The sequence below is a fragment of the Scyliorhinus canicula genome, chromosome 6, assembly GCF_902713615.1.
Source record: "Scyliorhinus canicula chromosome 6, sScyCan1.1, whole genome shotgun sequence".
Taxonomy (NCBI): domain Eukaryota; kingdom Metazoa; phylum Chordata; class Chondrichthyes; order Carcharhiniformes; family Scyliorhinidae; genus Scyliorhinus; species Scyliorhinus canicula.
Genome location: NC_052151.1, coordinates 217,752,230 through 217,770,208, shown reverse-complemented (window position 1 = coordinate 217,770,208; position 17,979 = coordinate 217,752,230). Strand labels below are relative to the sequence as shown.

The following is a 17,979-nucleotide window of genomic DNA, read 5'->3' as shown; positions in this document are numbered from 1 at the left end:
GCCAGTTTCTACGCTGCAAGTCGATGGGTAAATTTCCAATGCACAAACGAGTGGGTGCTCCGCGCCTCGGTGAGGGAGGGGAGCCGGCTGCTTATCTCTCCTGGGACAGATCCCAAATTTGAGGAGTGTCAGTACTGGGCCAGATAATCCTCCGACAGGCCCGCACCTTACAGATGAACTGTCGGCGACTAACTGGCACATTCGCTTCCTGGCCCAGAGAGATACTTAGGAACAGGGAATCGTCGGGTGGTTCAATCGTTATTGTGGCTTCCAGCAACCACAGAGCGACGAGGGACTAACGGATCAAACAGGTTTGAGTTTATAGGACTGCTGGAGAGGCGAGAGATGAAATTAGATTACCGATGTTCCCTGACACAGAGTGAGCCCCAGCTCAGCATTAATAACTCGGAGCCGCATAGCAGAATTCACACGGCACAATTATAACCCATAACACTGCAGCACTCACTACTGATATAACTGAGGGAGTGCTGCACTGTCAGAGGGTCAGTACTGAGGGAGTGCTGCACTGTCAGAGGGTCAGTACTGAGGGAGTGCTGCACTGTCAGAGGGTCAGTACTGAGGGAGTGCTGCACTGACAGAGTTCAGTACTGAGGGAGTGCTGCACTATCAGAGTGTCAGTACTGAGGGAGTGCTGCACTGTCAGAGGGTCAGTACTGAGGGAGTGCTGCACTGTCACAGGGTCAGTACAGAGGGAATGCTGCACTGTCAGAGGGTCAGTACTGAGGGAGTGCTGCACTGTCAGAGGGTCAGTACTGAGGGAGTGCTGCACTGTCAGAGGGTCAGTACTGAGGGAGTGCTGCACTGTCAGAGGGTCAGTACTGAGGGAGTGCTGAACTGTCAGAGGGTCAGTACTGAGGGAGCGCTGCACTGTCAGAGGGTCAGTACTGAGGGAGTGCTGCACTGTCAGAGGGTCAGTACTGAGGGAGTGCTGCAGTCAGAGGGTCAGTACTGAGGGAATGCCGCACTGTCAGAGGGTCAGTACTGAGGGAGTGCTGCACTGTCAGAGGGTCAGTACTGAGGGAGTGCCGCACTGTCAGAGGGTTAGTGCTGAGGAAGTGCCGCACTGTCAGAGGGTCAGTACTGAGAGAGTGCTGCACTGTCAGAGGGTCAGTACTGAGGGAGTGCTGCGCTGTCAGAGGGTCAGTACTGAGGGAGTGCTGCACTATCAGAGGGTCAGTACTGAGGGAGTGCTGCACTGTCAGAGGGTCAGTACTGAGGGGGTGCTGAACTGTCAGAGGGTCAGTACTGAGGGAGTGCCGCACTGTCAGAGGGTCAGTACTGAGGGAGTGCTGCACTGTCAGAGGGTCAGTACTGAGGGAGTGCTGCCCTGTCAGAGTGTCAGTACTGAGGGAGGGCTGCACTGTGAGAGGGTCAGTGCTGAGGGAGTGCTGCGCTGTCAGAGGGTCAGTACTGAGGGAGTGCTGCACTGTGAGAGGGTCAGTGCTGAGGGAGTGCTGCGCTGTCAGAGGGTCAGTACTGAGGGAGTGCTGCCCTGTCAGAGTGTCAGTACTGAGGGAGGGCTGCACTGTGAGAGGGTCAGTGCTGAGGGAGTGCTGCGCTGTCAGAGGGTCAGTACTGAGGGAGTGCTGCACTGTGAGAGGGTCAGTGCTGAGGGAGTGCTGCGCTGTCAGAGGGTCAGTACTGAGGAAGTGCTGCACTGTCAGAGGGTCAGTACTGAGGGAGTGCTGCACTGTGAGAGGGTCAGTGCTGAGGGAGTGCTGCGCTGTCAGAGGGTCAGTACTGAGGGAATGCTGCACTGTCACAGGGTCAGTACTGAGGGGGCACTGCACTGTCAGTGAGTCAGTACTGAGGGAGTGCCGCACTGTCAGAGGGTCAGTACTGAGGGAGTGCTGCCCTGTCAGAGTGTCAGTAATGAGGGAGGGCTGCACTGTCAGAGGGTCAGTACTGAGGGAGTGCTGCACTGTCAGAGGGTCAGTACTGAGGGAGTGCTGCACTGTCAGGGGGTCAGTACTGAGGGAGTGCTGCACTGTCAGAGGGTCAGTACTGAGGGAGTGCTGCACCGTCAGAGGTTCAGTACTGAGGGAGTGCTGCCCTGTCAGAGGGTCAGTACTGAGGGAGTGCTGCACTGTCAGAGTGTCAGTGCTGAGGGAGTGCTGCACTGTCAGAGGGTCAGTACTGTGGGAGTACTGCACTGTCAGAGGGTCAGTGCTGAGGGAGTGCTGCACTGTCAGAGGGTCAACACTGAGGGAGTGCTGCACTGTCAGAGGGTCAGTACTGAGGGAGTGCCGCACTGTGAAGGGTCAGTACTGAGGGAGTGCTGCACTGTCAGAGGGTCAGTACTGAGGGTGTGCCGCACTGTCAGAGGGTCAGTACTGAGATAGTGCTGCACTGTCAGAGGGTCAACACTAAGGGAGTGCTGCACTATCAGAGGGCCAGTACTGAGGGAGTGCCGCACTGTGAGAGGGTCAGTACTGAAGGAGTGCTGCACTGTCAGAGGGTCAGTACTGAGGGAGTGCCGCACTGTCAGAGGGTCAGTACTGAGGGAGTGCTGCACTGTCAGAGGGTCAGTACTGAGGGAGTGCCGCACTGTCAGAGGGTCAGTACTGAGGGAGTGCTGCACTGTCAGAGGGTCAGTACATGTCTCTGTGTTTTGACTTGTGATCCAATATTTATTTCTCTCCGAACATGACTGAATGAAAAATAGTTAACTTTCGCCTCGCTCCTGTGTGGAAACTTTCTGTGGGCATGTTGGATGTTGTTGGGGATTTGAATCTCCAGAGGATTTAAAAATGAAGCTGAAGATTCAGTGAGCTTTTAGCCTGTTGGTTGGCATGGTGATGCTGAATGCCGAAAGCCTTACTCAGAGGCCAAGGAGGTTCCTCAGTCTGGAACTTGTGGGGTTTGAAGATAAGACTGGGCGGGCCTGGGCTCCTCATCCTCTGCTGTGAGGTGTGCCCTAGATAGTGAAAGGCACATTGAGTCTGCACCGACTTTCTGAGTGGGCACCGTAACTAGGCCCAATCCCTCACCGTATCCCTTTAACCCTACCTCACCTGCAAATCCCTGAACACTAAGGGGCAATTGATCATGGCCTATTCACCTAACCTGCACATGTTTGGACTGTGGGAGGAAACCAGATAACCCGGAGGAAACCCACGCAGACACGGGGAGCTGTGAGGGCGCAGTGTTGACCACAATGCCACCATGCCATCCCTTCGGAGTCAGAGTTTAAATTCAGTCCATTCGATCAAAACTGGAGCAAAAACAACCACGAGAGGCCGACGGTCGATTATCAGAAACTCTCGGGATTGAGGAACTTTCGGAGAACTTTAGCTTTGGTATGCTGCGCATAAATTAACGTCACAATAAGACAGCCTGGGCCAGCAAGAGTCGAACTGAAATAAGATGGATGGAGAAGTGATCTGTATCTCTGAATAATACGTCCTGGGGTACCTGCTTTCCGTTGGAAACGTTCACCCCAATATAACCGCACGTGAAAGCGTGCAGAGACGCCATCGACCTCCCGCTACTGAGGCCGATGGGGGTCAAGGGACGTGCGGCTTTTGGAGCGGTTCAGCTGTCAGAATTGCGGACGGATTTCTCGACCCGTGTTGCGGCTGAGCACAAAACTGGGCCGCTCTCGCAAAAATAAACGTACGCGGTTCATCGCTTCCCCCCCCCCCCCCCCCCCCCCCCCCCCCCGAGAGTGGAAACCCCGCAGTCCTCGCCCACTCGAGAGGCACAGCAGAATGTTTTGGGGCAGCACGGTAGCATTGTGGTTAGCATCAATGCTTCACAGCTCCAGGGTCCCAGGTTCGATTCCCGGCTTGGGTCACTGTCTGTGTGGAGTCTGCACGTCCTCCCCGTGTGTGCGTGGGTTTCCTCCGGGTGCTCCGGTTTCCTCCCACAGTCCAGAGACGTGCAGGTTAGGTGGATTGGCCATGCTAAATTGGCCCTTAGTGTCCTAAAAAAATAAGATTAATGGGGGGGGGGGGGGGTTGTTGGGTTACTGGTATAGGGTGGATATGTGGGCTTGAGTGGGGTGATCATGGCTCGGCACAACATCGAGGGCTGAAGGGCCTGTTCTGTGCTGTACTGTTCTATGTTCTAATTCTAATGTTTCACACGGCCCTTGAAGCTGCCGTGCTCCACAAGGAACACCCTCCCTAACAGCACTGCGGGTGTACCTACAACTCAGTGACTGCAGCGGTTCAGGGAGGGGCTCACCCTCCTCCTTCTCATCCGGCAATTAGGGACGGGCCATAAGTGCTGGCCTGATTATTTTTCTTTTAAACTGTAAATTGTATCCAGGTCTTTGGAATGTTGTCAATACGACGGGAATTGCCAGGAATGGGCGGGTTATCATCTGAGGAAAGGCTGGACACTCTGGGCTCCTATGGAATCGTAGGAAATGGGAGCAGGAGGAGGCCATTCAGCCCATCGTGTCTGCACCGGCCCTCCGAAAGAATACTCTTCCTAGGCCCACTCCTCCGCCCTGTCCCCGTAATCCCACCTCACCTGCATTTCTTTGGACCCTAAGGAGCAATTGATCACGGCCAATCCACCCCACCTGCACATCTTTGGACTGTGGGAGGGAACCGGAGCACCCGGAGGAAACCCACCCCATATCTCAATGCCATATTCCTTGGGCGGGATTCTATGAAATGGAGGCAGAGTGTTCGCGCCGTCGTGAACGGACGCGGGACCTCCCAATCCCAGTCCTGAATGGTCTATCCCGTATCCTGAGACTGGGTCCCCTGGTTCGAGATTCCCAGGAAAAACATCCTCCCTCCGTCTAGTCTGTCCAGCCCTGTTTAGAGTTCGAGATGGTTCAAGCAGATCTCCTTTCACCCTTCCAAACTCTAGTGAAGACGAGCCCAGACGAACAAAGCTCTCAGCGTAGGACAGCTCCGCCAACCCTGATATGTGCCCAGTGAACCTCCGCTGTACTCCCTCGATGGCAACTATGTCCTTTCTTGGGTCGGGAGAACAGAACTACCCATAATACTCCAGCTGTGGTCTCACCAAGGTCTTGTATAGCTGCAGTAAGACATCCCTACTTCCCAACTCAAATCCTGTTTGCCCTATTATGTATTTTCTTTCTTTTCAACTACGAAATGATCTCTCTGAGCTCCACGCAGAACAATACTTTCCGCTGTAACCTGGTACACGCGACAACAAACCAATCCTATCCTTGAAGGACAACGAAACGGGGCCGGGATTCTTCCCTACCCGGCGGGGCGAGGGGTCCCGGCGTAGCAGAGTGGCGTCAACCACTCCGGCGTCAGGCCTCCCCAAAGGTGCGGAATTCTCAATGCCATATTCCTTGGTGGGCCCCGATCGCGGGCCAGGCCACCGTGGGGGCACCCCCGGGGTCAGATTGCCCCACGCCCCCCCCCCCCTTCAGGACCCCGGAGCCCACCCGTGCCGCCAATCCCACCGGTACCAGAGGTGCTTTGATTCCCGCCGGCGGGGAAGGCCTGTCAGCGGCGGGACTTCGGCCCATCTTGGGCTGGAAAATCGACGCGGGGGGGCCCGACTCCCAGCGCAGCGCGATTCCCTCCCCCGCCAAATCTCGGGTGGGGGGGGCGGAGAATTTGGGACACGGCGGGGGCGGGATCGACGCCGGACCCGGGCGATTCTCCGACACCCCGGGGGGTCAGAGAATTCCGCCCCAGTTTCCTTCCTAATTGCGCTTGCCACCTTCCTCTCCTGCTTCACAAGGGCGCCCAAATCCCTCTGTACATCCGTACTTCCCAATATATCCAGGGGCTAGTTTAGCACATTGGGCTAAATCGCTGGCTTTTAAAGCAGACCAAGGCAGGCCAGCAGCATGGGTTCAATTCCCGTACCAGCCTCCCCGAACAGGTGCCGGAATGTGGCGACTAGGGGCTTTTCACAGTAAACTTCATTGAGGCCTACTCGTGACAATAAGCCATTTTCATTTTCATTTTCATTTCATCCCCAATTCAATAATACTCGACATTTCTGTTTTCACACTAAAGGGTATGCCTTCCCATTGAGCTACGTTGAACTGTATCTGCCATGCGCTTGCCCACGCACTCAACTTGCCTCAATCACCTTGAATCCTCCTCACAACTCATAATTCTGCCGAGTTTTGTGTTGTCAGCAAACCTGGTAATGTTACATTTGGCTCCCACATTTAGGTCAATTATATATAAATTTATATATTGTGAATGGCTGGGGCCCCAGTACTGATCCCTGTGGGACCCACTCGTCACTGCCTACCATTTGAAAAAAGACCCATTTATTCCCACTCTCTGTTTCCTGTCTGTCAACGGAACCTCGATCCGCTATCCCATGTGAGTTAACCTCTTACGAGGGATCTTATCAAAAGCCTCTGAAAGACCAAATAGACGGCATCCACTGGTTCTCCCTTATCTATTACGCTATTTACATCTCCATGGGGCAGCACAGTTGCTTCACAGATCCAGGGTCCCCGGTTCGATTCCCGGCTTGGGTCACTGTCTGTGCGGAGATGTCATGATATGCAGACACACACATAATGGTACACAGACAAACGGCTCATGGACACGGAGAACAGGACATGGCCAATAAGCAGACAGGACACTTAGGGGTGGGATCTGACTATAAATGACACGAGGCGCTCACACTCCACCTCTTTCCACTGATGAACATCGAGAGAGTCAGACAAGGGTGTTGTTACAATCTCACACCTCCAGCACGTGGCTAAGAGCTAGTCTGGTTCAGTCAGACAGAGTAACCACACTTAGGTTAGCAGAGAGTCGAACTCACAGAGAACTGTGCTAACTGTGCTATTAGTTCAATCAACCTGATTGAACTAACTTCAAGGTCTGGAGCATCTTTCTGATCTAAACTGCATCCAGTTGCAGCCAGTGTTAGACCAGTGTAACTAACATGACACGGAATCTTCACATTCTCCCCGTGTCTGCGTGGGTTTCCTCCAGGGGCTCCGGTTTCCTCCCACAAGTCCAGAAAGGTAAATTAGACATTCTGAATTCTTCCTCGGTGTACCCAAACAGGCACCGGAATGTGGCGGCTAGGGGATTTTCACAGTAACTTCATTGCAGTGTTAATGTAAGCTGACTTGTGTCAATAATAAAGATTATAATAAAAATTTAATAAACCCCAGTAGATTTGTCTTTCATCAACCCATGCTGGCTTTGTCCAATCCCATTAATTCTTTCCAAATGTCCTGTTATCACACCTTTTATAATTGACTCCAGCGTCCTCCCCACACTTGATGTCAGGCTGACTGGTCTGGAATCCCCCCTTTATTCATACCAGCTCGCTTTTCAAACCAGGGGGTTACATTTGCGACCCACCAGCCTTCAGGAACTGCTCCAGAGTCTGTACAATTTTGGATGACGACCATCAATGTATCTAATATTTCCTGGTAGCGGTTGTATGTGGAACGATGATCGCTCTGAAGAACATAAGAACTAGGAGCAGGAGTAGGCCATCTGGCCCCTCGAGCCTGCTCCGCCATTCAATGAGATCATGGCTGATCTTTTGTGGACTCAGCTCCACTTTCCGGCCCGAACACCATAACCCTTAATCCCTTTATTCTTCAAAAAACTATCTATCTTTACCTTGAAAACATTTAATGAAGGAGCCTCAACTGCTTCACTGGGCAAGGAATTCCATAGATTCACAACCCTTTGGGTGAAGAAGTTCCTCCTAAACTCAGTCCTAAATCTACTTCCCCTTATTTTGAGGCTATGCCCCCTAGTTCTGCTTTCACCCGCCAATGGAAACAACCTGCCCGCATCTATCCTATCTATTCCCTTCATAATTTTATATGTTTCCATAAGATCCCCCATCATCTTTCTAAATTCCAATGAGTACAGTCCCAGTCTACTCAACCTCTCCTCGTAATCCAACCCTTTCAGCTCTGGGATTAACCTAGTGAATCTCCTCTGCACACCCTCCAGTGCCAGTACGTCCTTTCTCAGGTAAGGAGACCAAATCTGAACACAATACTCCAGGTGTGGCCTCACTAACACCTTACACAATTGCAGCATAACCTCCCTAGTCTTAAACTCCATCCCTCTAGCAATGAAGGACAAAATTCCATTCGCCTTCTTAATCACCTGTTGCACCTGTAAACCAACTTTCTGTGACTCAGCACGATCACACCCAGGTCTCTCTGCACAGCGGCATGTTTTAATATTTTACCATTTAAATAATAATCCCGTTTGCAGTTATTCCTACCAAAACGGATAACCTCACATTTGTCAACATTGTATTCCATCTGCCAGACCCTAGCCCATTCACTTAACCTATCCAAATCCCTCTTCAGACTTCCAGTATCCTCTGCACTTTTCGCTTGACCACTCATCTTAGTGTCGTCTGCAAACTTGGACACATTGCCCTTGGTCCCCAACTCCAAATCATGTACATAGAACAGTACAGCACAGAACAGGCCCTTCGGCCCTCGATGTTGTGCCGAGCAATGATCACCCTACTTAAACCCACGTAACCCGTATACCCGTAACCCAACAATCCCCCCCTTAATCTTACACTACGGGCAATTTAGCATGGCCAATCCACCTAACCCACACATCTTTGGACTGTGGGAGGAAACCGGAGCACCCGGAGGAAACCCACGCACACACGGGGAGGACGTGCAGACTCCGCACAGACAGTGACCCAGCCGGGAATCGAACCTGGGACCCTGGAGCTGTGAAGCATTGATGCTAACCACCATGCTACCGTGAGGCCCTGGGCCCTGTGAGGCCCTGATTCTGGGAGAATCCAGAACTAGTTTCACGGTTTAAAAATGAGAGGAGTTGCGGTCTTTGGTCGTGGCGATAAGGCAGGAAAGGGGAACTGAGGATTATCAAATGAGAGAGGTCATGGACTCAATGAATGGAAGCAGACTTGATGGGCCGAATGGCCTCCTCCTGATTCCAGTTGGTATATTTGTATTATACTTGTTGGTATATTTGTATTGTATTTGTATTATTTCAGGTGGTGGAGATCAAATGGAAGATGGATTGACCAGTCTCAGGGTACTTCCCATCAGCCACAGAGACAACGATGGACCTGGAGCAGAGTTTGGTGATGAGACGAGACAACTTCTATGCTGTGAGGTCAAGGAAGAGGACCTACCCATGGGGGAGCGGAACACAGACACGCGTCCACCACAGGAAGGTCAGAGAGCAATAACTTACATTTATACCCCACCGGGAATGTAGGGCAACATTCCAGACACAATTCAGTACAGAGGGAGTGCCGCACTGTCAGAGGGTCAGTACTGAGGGAGCGCTGCACTGTCAGAGGGTCAGTACTGAGGGAGTGCTGCACTGTCAGAGGGTCAGTACTGAGGGAGTGCTGCACTGTCAGAGGGCCAATACTGAGGGAGTGCCGCACTGTCAGAGGGTCAGTACTGAGGGAGTGCTGCACTGTCAGAGGGTCAGTACTGAGGGAGTGCTGCACTGTCAGAGGGTCAGTACTGAGGGAGTGCTGCACTGTCAGAGGGCCAGTACTGAGGGAGTGCCGCACTGTCAGAGGGTCAGTACTGAGGGAGTGCTGCACTGTCAGAGGGTCAGTACTGAGGGAGCGCTGCACTGTCAGAGGGCCAGTACTGAGGGAGTGCCGCACTGTCAGAGGGTCAGTACTGAGGGACAGCTGCACTGTCAGAGGGTCAGTACTGAGGGAGTGCTACACTGTCAGAGGGTCAGTACTGAGGGAGTGCCGCACTGTCAGAGGGTCAGTACTGAGGGAGTGCTGCACTGCCGTAGTTTCCTCATTCGAGATTGGCGGGGACTCTCCGTTTCTGGCCTGCTCTGGTCCAGCTGGTAGTGAGAACGGAGAATTTGGCCGTGCCGTTCTCTGGAGGCGGGAGTCTCTACTCCTGCCACTTGCCAATCATATTTCCCATGGAAACTGCCCTCTGCCTTCGGAAAACCCACGGGAAAGTCTGTGCTGTCAGTGGAGCACAGAATTCTGCCACCCTCGATCAGCCGGTGAATCCCACCCCAGGTGATAAATTGAGGCCTTGTCCGTCCCCTGAAAAATGAAGGCCTCACTGGGAAATATTCCAGGTGAGTTACCCCTGGGGCCCTGACCAGTTGGTACGTTGAAGCAACTTCGATAAATGAAAATTGACTACCCTCTCGTTTATCACGTTGCAGCGTTTCCGATCTGCCCGCGTGCAAATTGGCTGCAACTTTCCAGCAACACCCACTCGTTGCCTGAGATATACTCTGGTATGAAGTTATGACAGTCACCATATAAATGCAAGTTATCCTTTGGCACGTCAGACTTGGAAGCAATCAGTGGAAATTTGAAGTCCTTGATCCAATGAATTTAAATCGACAGCAAAAGGACTTAAACGTTACAGAAGCCTGTGTCTCCGTCAAGCAAGGCTGACTCTGGCTTCCCACTCCAAGTGCTGCCTGGGTCCTGTCTGAAGGTTCGGGAGTATTGCCTGTACTGTATTCTCCCCGCAACGTGCTTTATACTGTACTCTTCTGCTTATCTCCCCCCCCCCCCCCCCTAGATCTTATCGGCGAGGGAATAGGGACTGACGACTGCTCCTCCGACATGCACCTGTACAGAGTGAGCAGGTTCTACTGCCAGCGCCTCCTGTTGGCCACTGACGGCTTCGTGGAGAGACTGACCAGTGCCCCGCTGGAGGAGGCGTTACTCCACAGGCAGGAGCAGGAGGTAAGCAGTGCGCACGCCTGGGACAGTGAGCAGCGATGCATTCACACACCTAACATTCTGGACTGAGATCATCAGCACGGTCTGCCGTGCTGCATTTAAACAATTGAATGTATGCTGTGCATAAAGCCGTCAGACATAGGAGCAGAAACAGGCTATTCGGCCCATCGAATCTGCTCCGCCATTCAATGGGATCATGACTGATCTGATGTGATAATCCTCAATCCACTTTCCCCTCCATAACCCTTGATCCCCTCACTGATTAACAATCTGTCTCTCTCGGCCTTGAACCTACTTAATGGCCCAGCCTCTACAGCTCTCTGCGGTGAAGAATTCCACAGATTCACTCCCCTCTGAGAGAAGAAATTCCTCCTCATCTCTGTCTGAAATGGGCGACCCCTCACTCTGAGATTCTGTCCTCTGCTCCCAGACTCTCCCACACGGGGAAACATCCTCTCAGAATCTCCCCTCACTCTGAGATTCTGCCCTCTGCTCCCAGACTCTCCCACACGGGGAAACATCCTCTCAGAATCTCCCCTCACTCTGAGATTCTGTCCTCTGGGCCCAGACTCTCCCACACGGGGAAACATCCTCTCAGAATCTCCCCTCACTCTGAGATTCTGTCCCCTGGTCCCAGACTCTCCCACACGGGGAAACATCCTCTCAGAATCTCCCCTCACTCTGAGATTCTGCCCTCTGCTCCCAGACTCTCCCACACAGGGAAACATCCTCTCAGAATCTCCCCTCACTCTGAGATTCTGTCCTCTGCTCCCAGACCCTCCCACACGGGGTAACATCCTCTCAGAATCTCCCCTCACTCTGAGATTCTGTCCTCTGGGCCCAGACTCTCCCACACGGGGAAACATCCTCTCAGAATCTCCCCTCACTCTGAGATACTGCCCTCTGGGCCCAGACTCTCCCACACGGGGAAACATCCTCTCAGAATCTCCCCTCACTCTGAGATTCTGCCCTCTGCTCCCAGACTCTCCCACACGGGGAAACATCCTCTCAGAATCTCCCCTCACTCTGAGATTCTGTCCTCTGGTCCCAGACTCTCCCACACGGGGAAACATCCTCTCAGAATCTCCCCTCACTCTGAGATTCTGTCCTCTGCTCCCAGACTCTCCCACACGGGGGAAACATCCTCTCAGAATCTCCCCTCACTCTGAGATTCTGTCCTCTGGGCCCAGACTCTCCCACACGGGGAAACATCCTCTCAGACTCTGCAGCTTGCAGCTTTCTGCAAGTACCCTCCATTTAAATAATATTCAGCTTCTTTATTCTTCCTACCAAAGTGCATCACTTCACATTTCACTACATTACCTTCTCTCTGCCACGTTTTGCCCACCCACCTAACCCGTCTTTACCTCTCTGTAGACCCTTCCTCACCACTTTTCTTCGCACCTATTATTGTCATCTGCAAACTTGGCAATAGCACATTCACTTCCCTTGCACCACTGAATGGAGATAGTTAGCATTATAGAGCAGCTTCATACATTCAGGACATTGATGATCTGGCTAATTTGGCATTCATATCATAGAACATAGAATTTACAGTGCAGAAGGAGGCCATTCGGCCCATCGAGTTTGCACCGGCCCTTGGAAAGAGCGCACAAATTAAGCCCACACCTCCACCCTATCCCCGTAACCCAGTAACCCCATCCAACCTTTTTGGACGCTCAGGGCAATTTAGCATGGGCAATCCACCTAACCTGCACATCTTTGGACTGTGGGAGGAAACCGGAGCACCCGGAGGAAACCCACGCACACACGGGGAGAACGTGCAGACTCCGCACAGACAGTGACCCGAGCCGGGAATCGAACCTGGGAACCCTGGAACTGTGAAGCAACCGTGCTAACCACTCTGCTACGGTGCTGCCCTGCAATTTGGTGAATTAACCATAGAGCACAAGGCTGCTGACCAAGTGCTGGAAAATGAGATTAGAATAGATAGGCCGGCTTGATGGCCAGCACAGACACGATGGGCCAAGCGGCCTCTTTCTGCGCTGTGAAACTCTGTGACATTGATATGCAAATCAGTTCAGCCTTGGATGCGATAATTAGCATGATGGTCAAGACAGATTTGACAATGCAGAATAGAACCATAGAATGCCAATAGAAGTGCAGGGGGAGGCCATTCAGCCCATCGAGTCTGCATCGACCCCCTGAAAGACCACTGGACTTAGGCCCACTGCTCCATTCTATCCTCATAACCCTGTAACCCCATCCAACCTTTGGCCAATCCAGCCAACCTGCACATCTTTGGTCTGTGGGAGGAAACCGGAGCCCCCGGAGGAAACCCACGCAGACACGGTGACAACGTGCAGACTCCGCACAGACAGTGACCCAAGCGGGGAACCGAACCTGGGACCCTGGCGCTGTGAGGCAGCAGTGCTAACCACTGTGCTACCGTGCTGCCCACATTATTAACTATTGTTATTAATTATTAATTTATTGTTATTGTGGGTTGGCATTTCATGACAATGCTAAGTTTGGATCATTGACGGCAATGTCACCAAGGCTCCTCAGGCAGCACCTTCCAAACGCACGACCTCTACCATCTAGAGGGACAAGAGCAGCAGATACCTGGGAACCCCCACCACCTGGAAGTTCCCCTCCAAGTCACTCCCCACCCTGACTGGGAAATATATCGGCCGTTCCTTCACTGTCGCTGGCGGCAAAATCCTGGAACTCCCTCCCTAACAGCACAGTGGGTGTACCTACACGTCAGGGACTGCAGCGGGTCAAGAAGACGGCTCACCCCCACCTTCTCAAGGGGCAATTAGGAATGGGCAGCGACACCCACTTTCCGTAACTGAAGAATAAAACAAATAGGTAAAACGTGAAAATTAGAACATAGAACATAGAACGATACAGCGCAGTACAGGCCCTTCGGCCTGTACTAAAGGCCATCTAACCTACACTATGCCCTTATCATCCATATGCTTATCCAATAAACTTTTAAATGCCCTCAATGTTGGCGAGTTCACTACTGTTGCAGGTAGGGCATTCCACGGCCTCACCACTCTTTGCGTAAAAAACCCACCTCTGACCTCTGTCCTATATCTATTACCCCTCAATTTAAAGCTATGTCCCCTCGTGCTATCCACCTCCATCCGCGGGAGAAGGCTCTCGCTGTCCACCCTATCTAACCCTCTGATCATTTTGTATGCCTCTATTAAGTCACCTCTTAACCTTCTTCTCTCTAACGAAAACAACCTCAAGTCCATCAGCCTTTCCTCATAAGATTTTTCCTCCATACCAGGCAACATCCTGGTAAATCTCCTCTGCACCCGTTCCAAAGCTTCCACGTCCTTCCTATAATGAGGCGACCAGAACTGTACGCAATACTCCAAATGCGGCCGTACCAGAGTTTTGTACAACTGCAACATGACCTCATGGCTCAGGAACTCAATCCCTCTACCAATAAAGGCCAACACACCATAGGCCTTCTTCACAACCGTATCAACCTTGGTGCCAACTTTCAGGGATCTATGTACATGGACACTGAGATCCCTCTGCTCATCCACACTACCAAGAATTTTACCATTAGCCAAATATTCCGCATTCCTGTTATTCTTTCCAAAGTGAATCACCTCACACTTCTCCACATTAAACTCCATTTGCCACCTCTCAGCCCAGCTCTGCAGCTTATCTATGTCCCTCTGTAACCTGCAACATCCTTCCGCACTGTCTACAACTCCACCGACTTTAGTGTCGTCTACAAATTTACTCACCCATCCTTCTGCGCCCTCCTCTAGGTCATTTATAAAAATGACAAACAGCAACGGCCCCAGAACAGATCCTTGTGGTCTGGAATTGAGATAATTCGATGAATTGGGCAAGGCATAGTTAGCCAATGCTGGATCGAGATCATGAACGTGACAAGCGGCGCTCAGTTATGTCATTTTTTTGGGTTCGAATTAGCAGTGCTAATTTGCAATTCGAAGAGCCAGGGGGGGAGATCAGATTCAAATCAATAAAATCTGGAATCAACTCTGAAATCATCGTCGATTGTTGTCAGACCCATCTGGTTCACCAGGGAGGGAAATCTGCCGTCCTTACCCCCAGGTCTGGCCTACACGTGACTCCAGAACCCACACCTCGATGGGGTTGACCATTAACAGCCAGCCTGAAATGGCCCAGACAAGACGCTCAGTTCAAAGGCCAATCAGGCATGGTCAACAAGAGCTGGGCCCAAACAGCGGCGCCCACAAGACTGGTGAAATAATTTGACAAAGAACTTGTCGTTGAGCCCAAAACTGCCATCGATGTAAGAGGCAGGTGCCTGCTTCCCTCGAAAAACTGAGGTGTCCGAATTGTCGATGTCGGTGCTGCCCCGCAATCATTTTTATTTCTAATCAAGTGGGTAAAAAAAGTGGCTTGCTCGACCAGGTAGTGGGTGGCGGGGTGGCACGTAGTGCCAGTTAGCTGTTTCGCCCGTGGTTACTTTCCCCACACTAGTAGCCTGAGTGCCCCTTGACCCCTGCCCCTCCCGACCCCAATCGGGGTCAACCCTGGGCCCGAACCGGTTGACCCGAAAAATGAAACGGTAGGAGGCTCGGCGCGGACGTGATCCCCGCGGAGGATGGGGGGGGGGGGGGGGGGGGGGGGGGGGGGGGGGGGGGGCAGTTTTGAGTGCACTGGAATCGCGAACATATTCAATTTCAAGTTCTTCACCCAGCCAGAGGGCGGTGAGTAAGTGGAACTCGTTCCCACTGGGAGTGGTTGAGGGGTGAACAGCGCGGATGTACGTTTACCGGGGTGGGGGAAGTCGGAAGAGCGGGATTGGAGGTGATGTCGGTGGCGTGCGACGAAGAGGCTCGGTTTGGAGCAGGAAGACCAGTAGACGGGCCGAGTGGTCGGCCTCTGCGCTGCAGGCTCAATGTCATCCTCTGTGCTTTCAGGAATTGCAGCCGGGGACGGAGATGAAAGAGAGGGAGGAACCTTCAAGGAACCTCCTGAAGATGTTGAAGGAAAGGGATAAGACCCTGGGAGAAAGCATGGGCAACTTCTTGACCAGATTGTGCGACGTGAAGAAGAATCTGCAGGACTTGCTGAAGGATACGGTTGAAAGGGGTAATTAAATAACCCTCACCATTCCCAAGTATTCCAAAGTTTCAGTCCCTTCCAATTCCCATTCCGGAAGTTGGCATCGCAACTGCTTCCTCGGCCCTTTTGAGTAACGCCTCCCAGATCCCAACAACTTGCTCCACAAAAGGTGGTGGGACTTGATTTGCTAATTATCTTCAAGCTGTGTCCCTGTGGTTACTGAACCTTCTTGGAAACACTCCTCCCCTCCCCTCCCCCCCCAACAGCGAGATAAACCCTCCTGCTTTTGAACGTCTCCCCTTCGCCCTGATCTGCTCTGAGGAGAACGATTTTGCGAAATTCAACCTTGGGTTGTGGGTGTCGCCGGCTCGACTAGAATGGAATCGCCCATCCTGAATTGCTCCTCGGGAAGATGGCGGTCAGCCACCTTCGTGAACCGCTGCTGTCCCACAGGGACACCCACGGTGCTGTTCGGGAGGGAGTGCCAGCATTTTGACCCAGTGACATAGAAACGTAGAAAATAGAAGCAGGAGGGGCCATTCAGCCCTTCGAACCTGCTCCGCCATTCGTTATACTGATCAAGTTCAATACCCCGATCCCGCCTTCTCCCCATATCCCATGATCCCTTTAGCCCCAAGAACCATCTTGATTCCATCTGTAAATTACACAACGTTTTGGCCTGAACTACTTTCTGTGGCAGTAAATTCCACAGAGTCACCGCTCTCTGGGTGAAGTCATTTCTTCTCACCTCAGTCCTAAAAGGTTTACCCCTTATCCTCAAACTATGACCCAATTGGCCGAATTTCCCTCTATCCCACACCTCCTTACTTTCTTCATGAGCCGACCATGGGGAAGCTTACCAAACACCTTACTAAAATCCATGTATACGACATCAACTGCTCTACCTTCATCGACACATTTAGTTACCTCCTCAAAGAATTCAATCAAATTCGTGAGGCAAGACTTACCCTTCACTAATCCGTGTTGACTATCCCGGATTAAGCTGCATCTTTCCAAACGGTCATAAATCCTATCCTTCAGGACCTTTTCCATTAACTTACCGACCACCGAAGTAAGACTAACCGGCCTATAGTTACCAGGGTCATTCCTATTCCCTTTCTTGAACAGAGGAACAACATTCACCTCTCTCCAGTCCTCTGGCACTATCGCCGTGGACAGTGAGGACCCAAAGATCAAAGCCAAAGGCTCTGCAATCTCATCCCTTGCCTCCCAAAGAATCCTTGGATATATCCCATCTGGCCCAGGGAACTTTTCGACCCTCAGGTTTTTCAAAATTGCTCATAAATCCTTCCTCAGAACATCTCCTTCTTCCAGCCTACCCGCCTGTATCACATTCTCATCCTCAAAAACAAGGCCCCTCTCCTTGGTGAACACTGAAGAAAAGTATTCATTCAACGCCTCTCCTATTTCTTCTGACTCCATGCACAAGTTCCCACTACTGCCCTTGACTGGCCCTACCCTCACCCTGGTCATTCTTTTATTTCTCACGTAAAAATAAAAAGCCTTGGGGTTTTCCTTGATCTGACCCGCAAATTCGTATACATGGATTTTAGTAAGGCGTTTGATAAGGTTCCTCATGGTCGGCTCATGAAGAAAGTAAGGAGGTGTGGGATAGAGGGAAATTTGGCCAATTGGATAAGTAACTGGCTGTCACATAGAAGACAGAGGGTGGTGGTGGATGGAAAATGTTCAGACTGGAGACCAGTCACCAGTGGCGTACCACAGGGATCAGTGCTGGGTCCTCTGCTATTTGTGATTTTTATCAATGACTTGGAGGAGGGGGGTGAAGGGTGGGTCAGTTAGTTTGCTGATGACACCAAGATTGGTGGAGTAGCGGATGAAGTGGAGGGCTGTTGTAGGCGGCAAAGAGACATTGATAGGATGCAGAGCTTGGCCGGAAAATGGCAGATGGAGTTTAAGCCAGAAAGTGCGAGGTGATTCATTTTGGTCGAATACATTTGAATGCGGATTACAGGGTCAACAGCAGGGTTCTGAGGAATGTGGAGGAACAGAGAGACCTTGGGGTTCATGTCCACAGATCTCTGCAGGTTGCCACTCAAGTGGATAGAGCTGTGAAGAAGGTTTACAGTGTGTTAGCATTTATTAACAGGGGGCTTGAGTTTAAGAGCCGCGGGGTTACGCTGCAATTATACATGACCCTGGTGAGACCACATTTGGAGTATTGTGTGCAGTTCTGGTCACCTCATTGTAGGAATGATGTGGAAGCATTGGAAAGGGTACAAAGGAGAT

The 17,979-nt window shown here is 51.8% G+C and overlaps 1 protein-coding gene across 2 annotated transcripts in view; it reads left to right on the top strand.

The window, feature by feature from the left end:
• The first annotated feature begins 206 nt into the window (after nucleotides 1-206).
• LOC119967874 (ribonuclease inhibitor-like) overlaps nucleotides 207-17,979 on the top strand; it is a 48,135-nt gene continuing 30,362 nt past the window's right edge. For both annotated transcript variants that reach the window (XM_038800956.1, XM_038800955.1), the window contains exons 1-4: nucleotides 207-311; nucleotides 8,959-9,141; nucleotides 10,493-10,659; nucleotides 15,564-15,735. In XM_038800956.1, coding sequence (XP_038656884.1) covers nucleotides 8,973-9,141; nucleotides 10,493-10,659; nucleotides 15,564-15,735 — 508 coding nt within the window. In that variant the 5' untranslated portion in view covers nucleotides 207-311; nucleotides 8,959-8,972. The remainder of the gene's footprint in view (nucleotides 312-8,958; nucleotides 9,142-10,492; nucleotides 10,660-15,563; nucleotides 15,736-17,979) is intronic.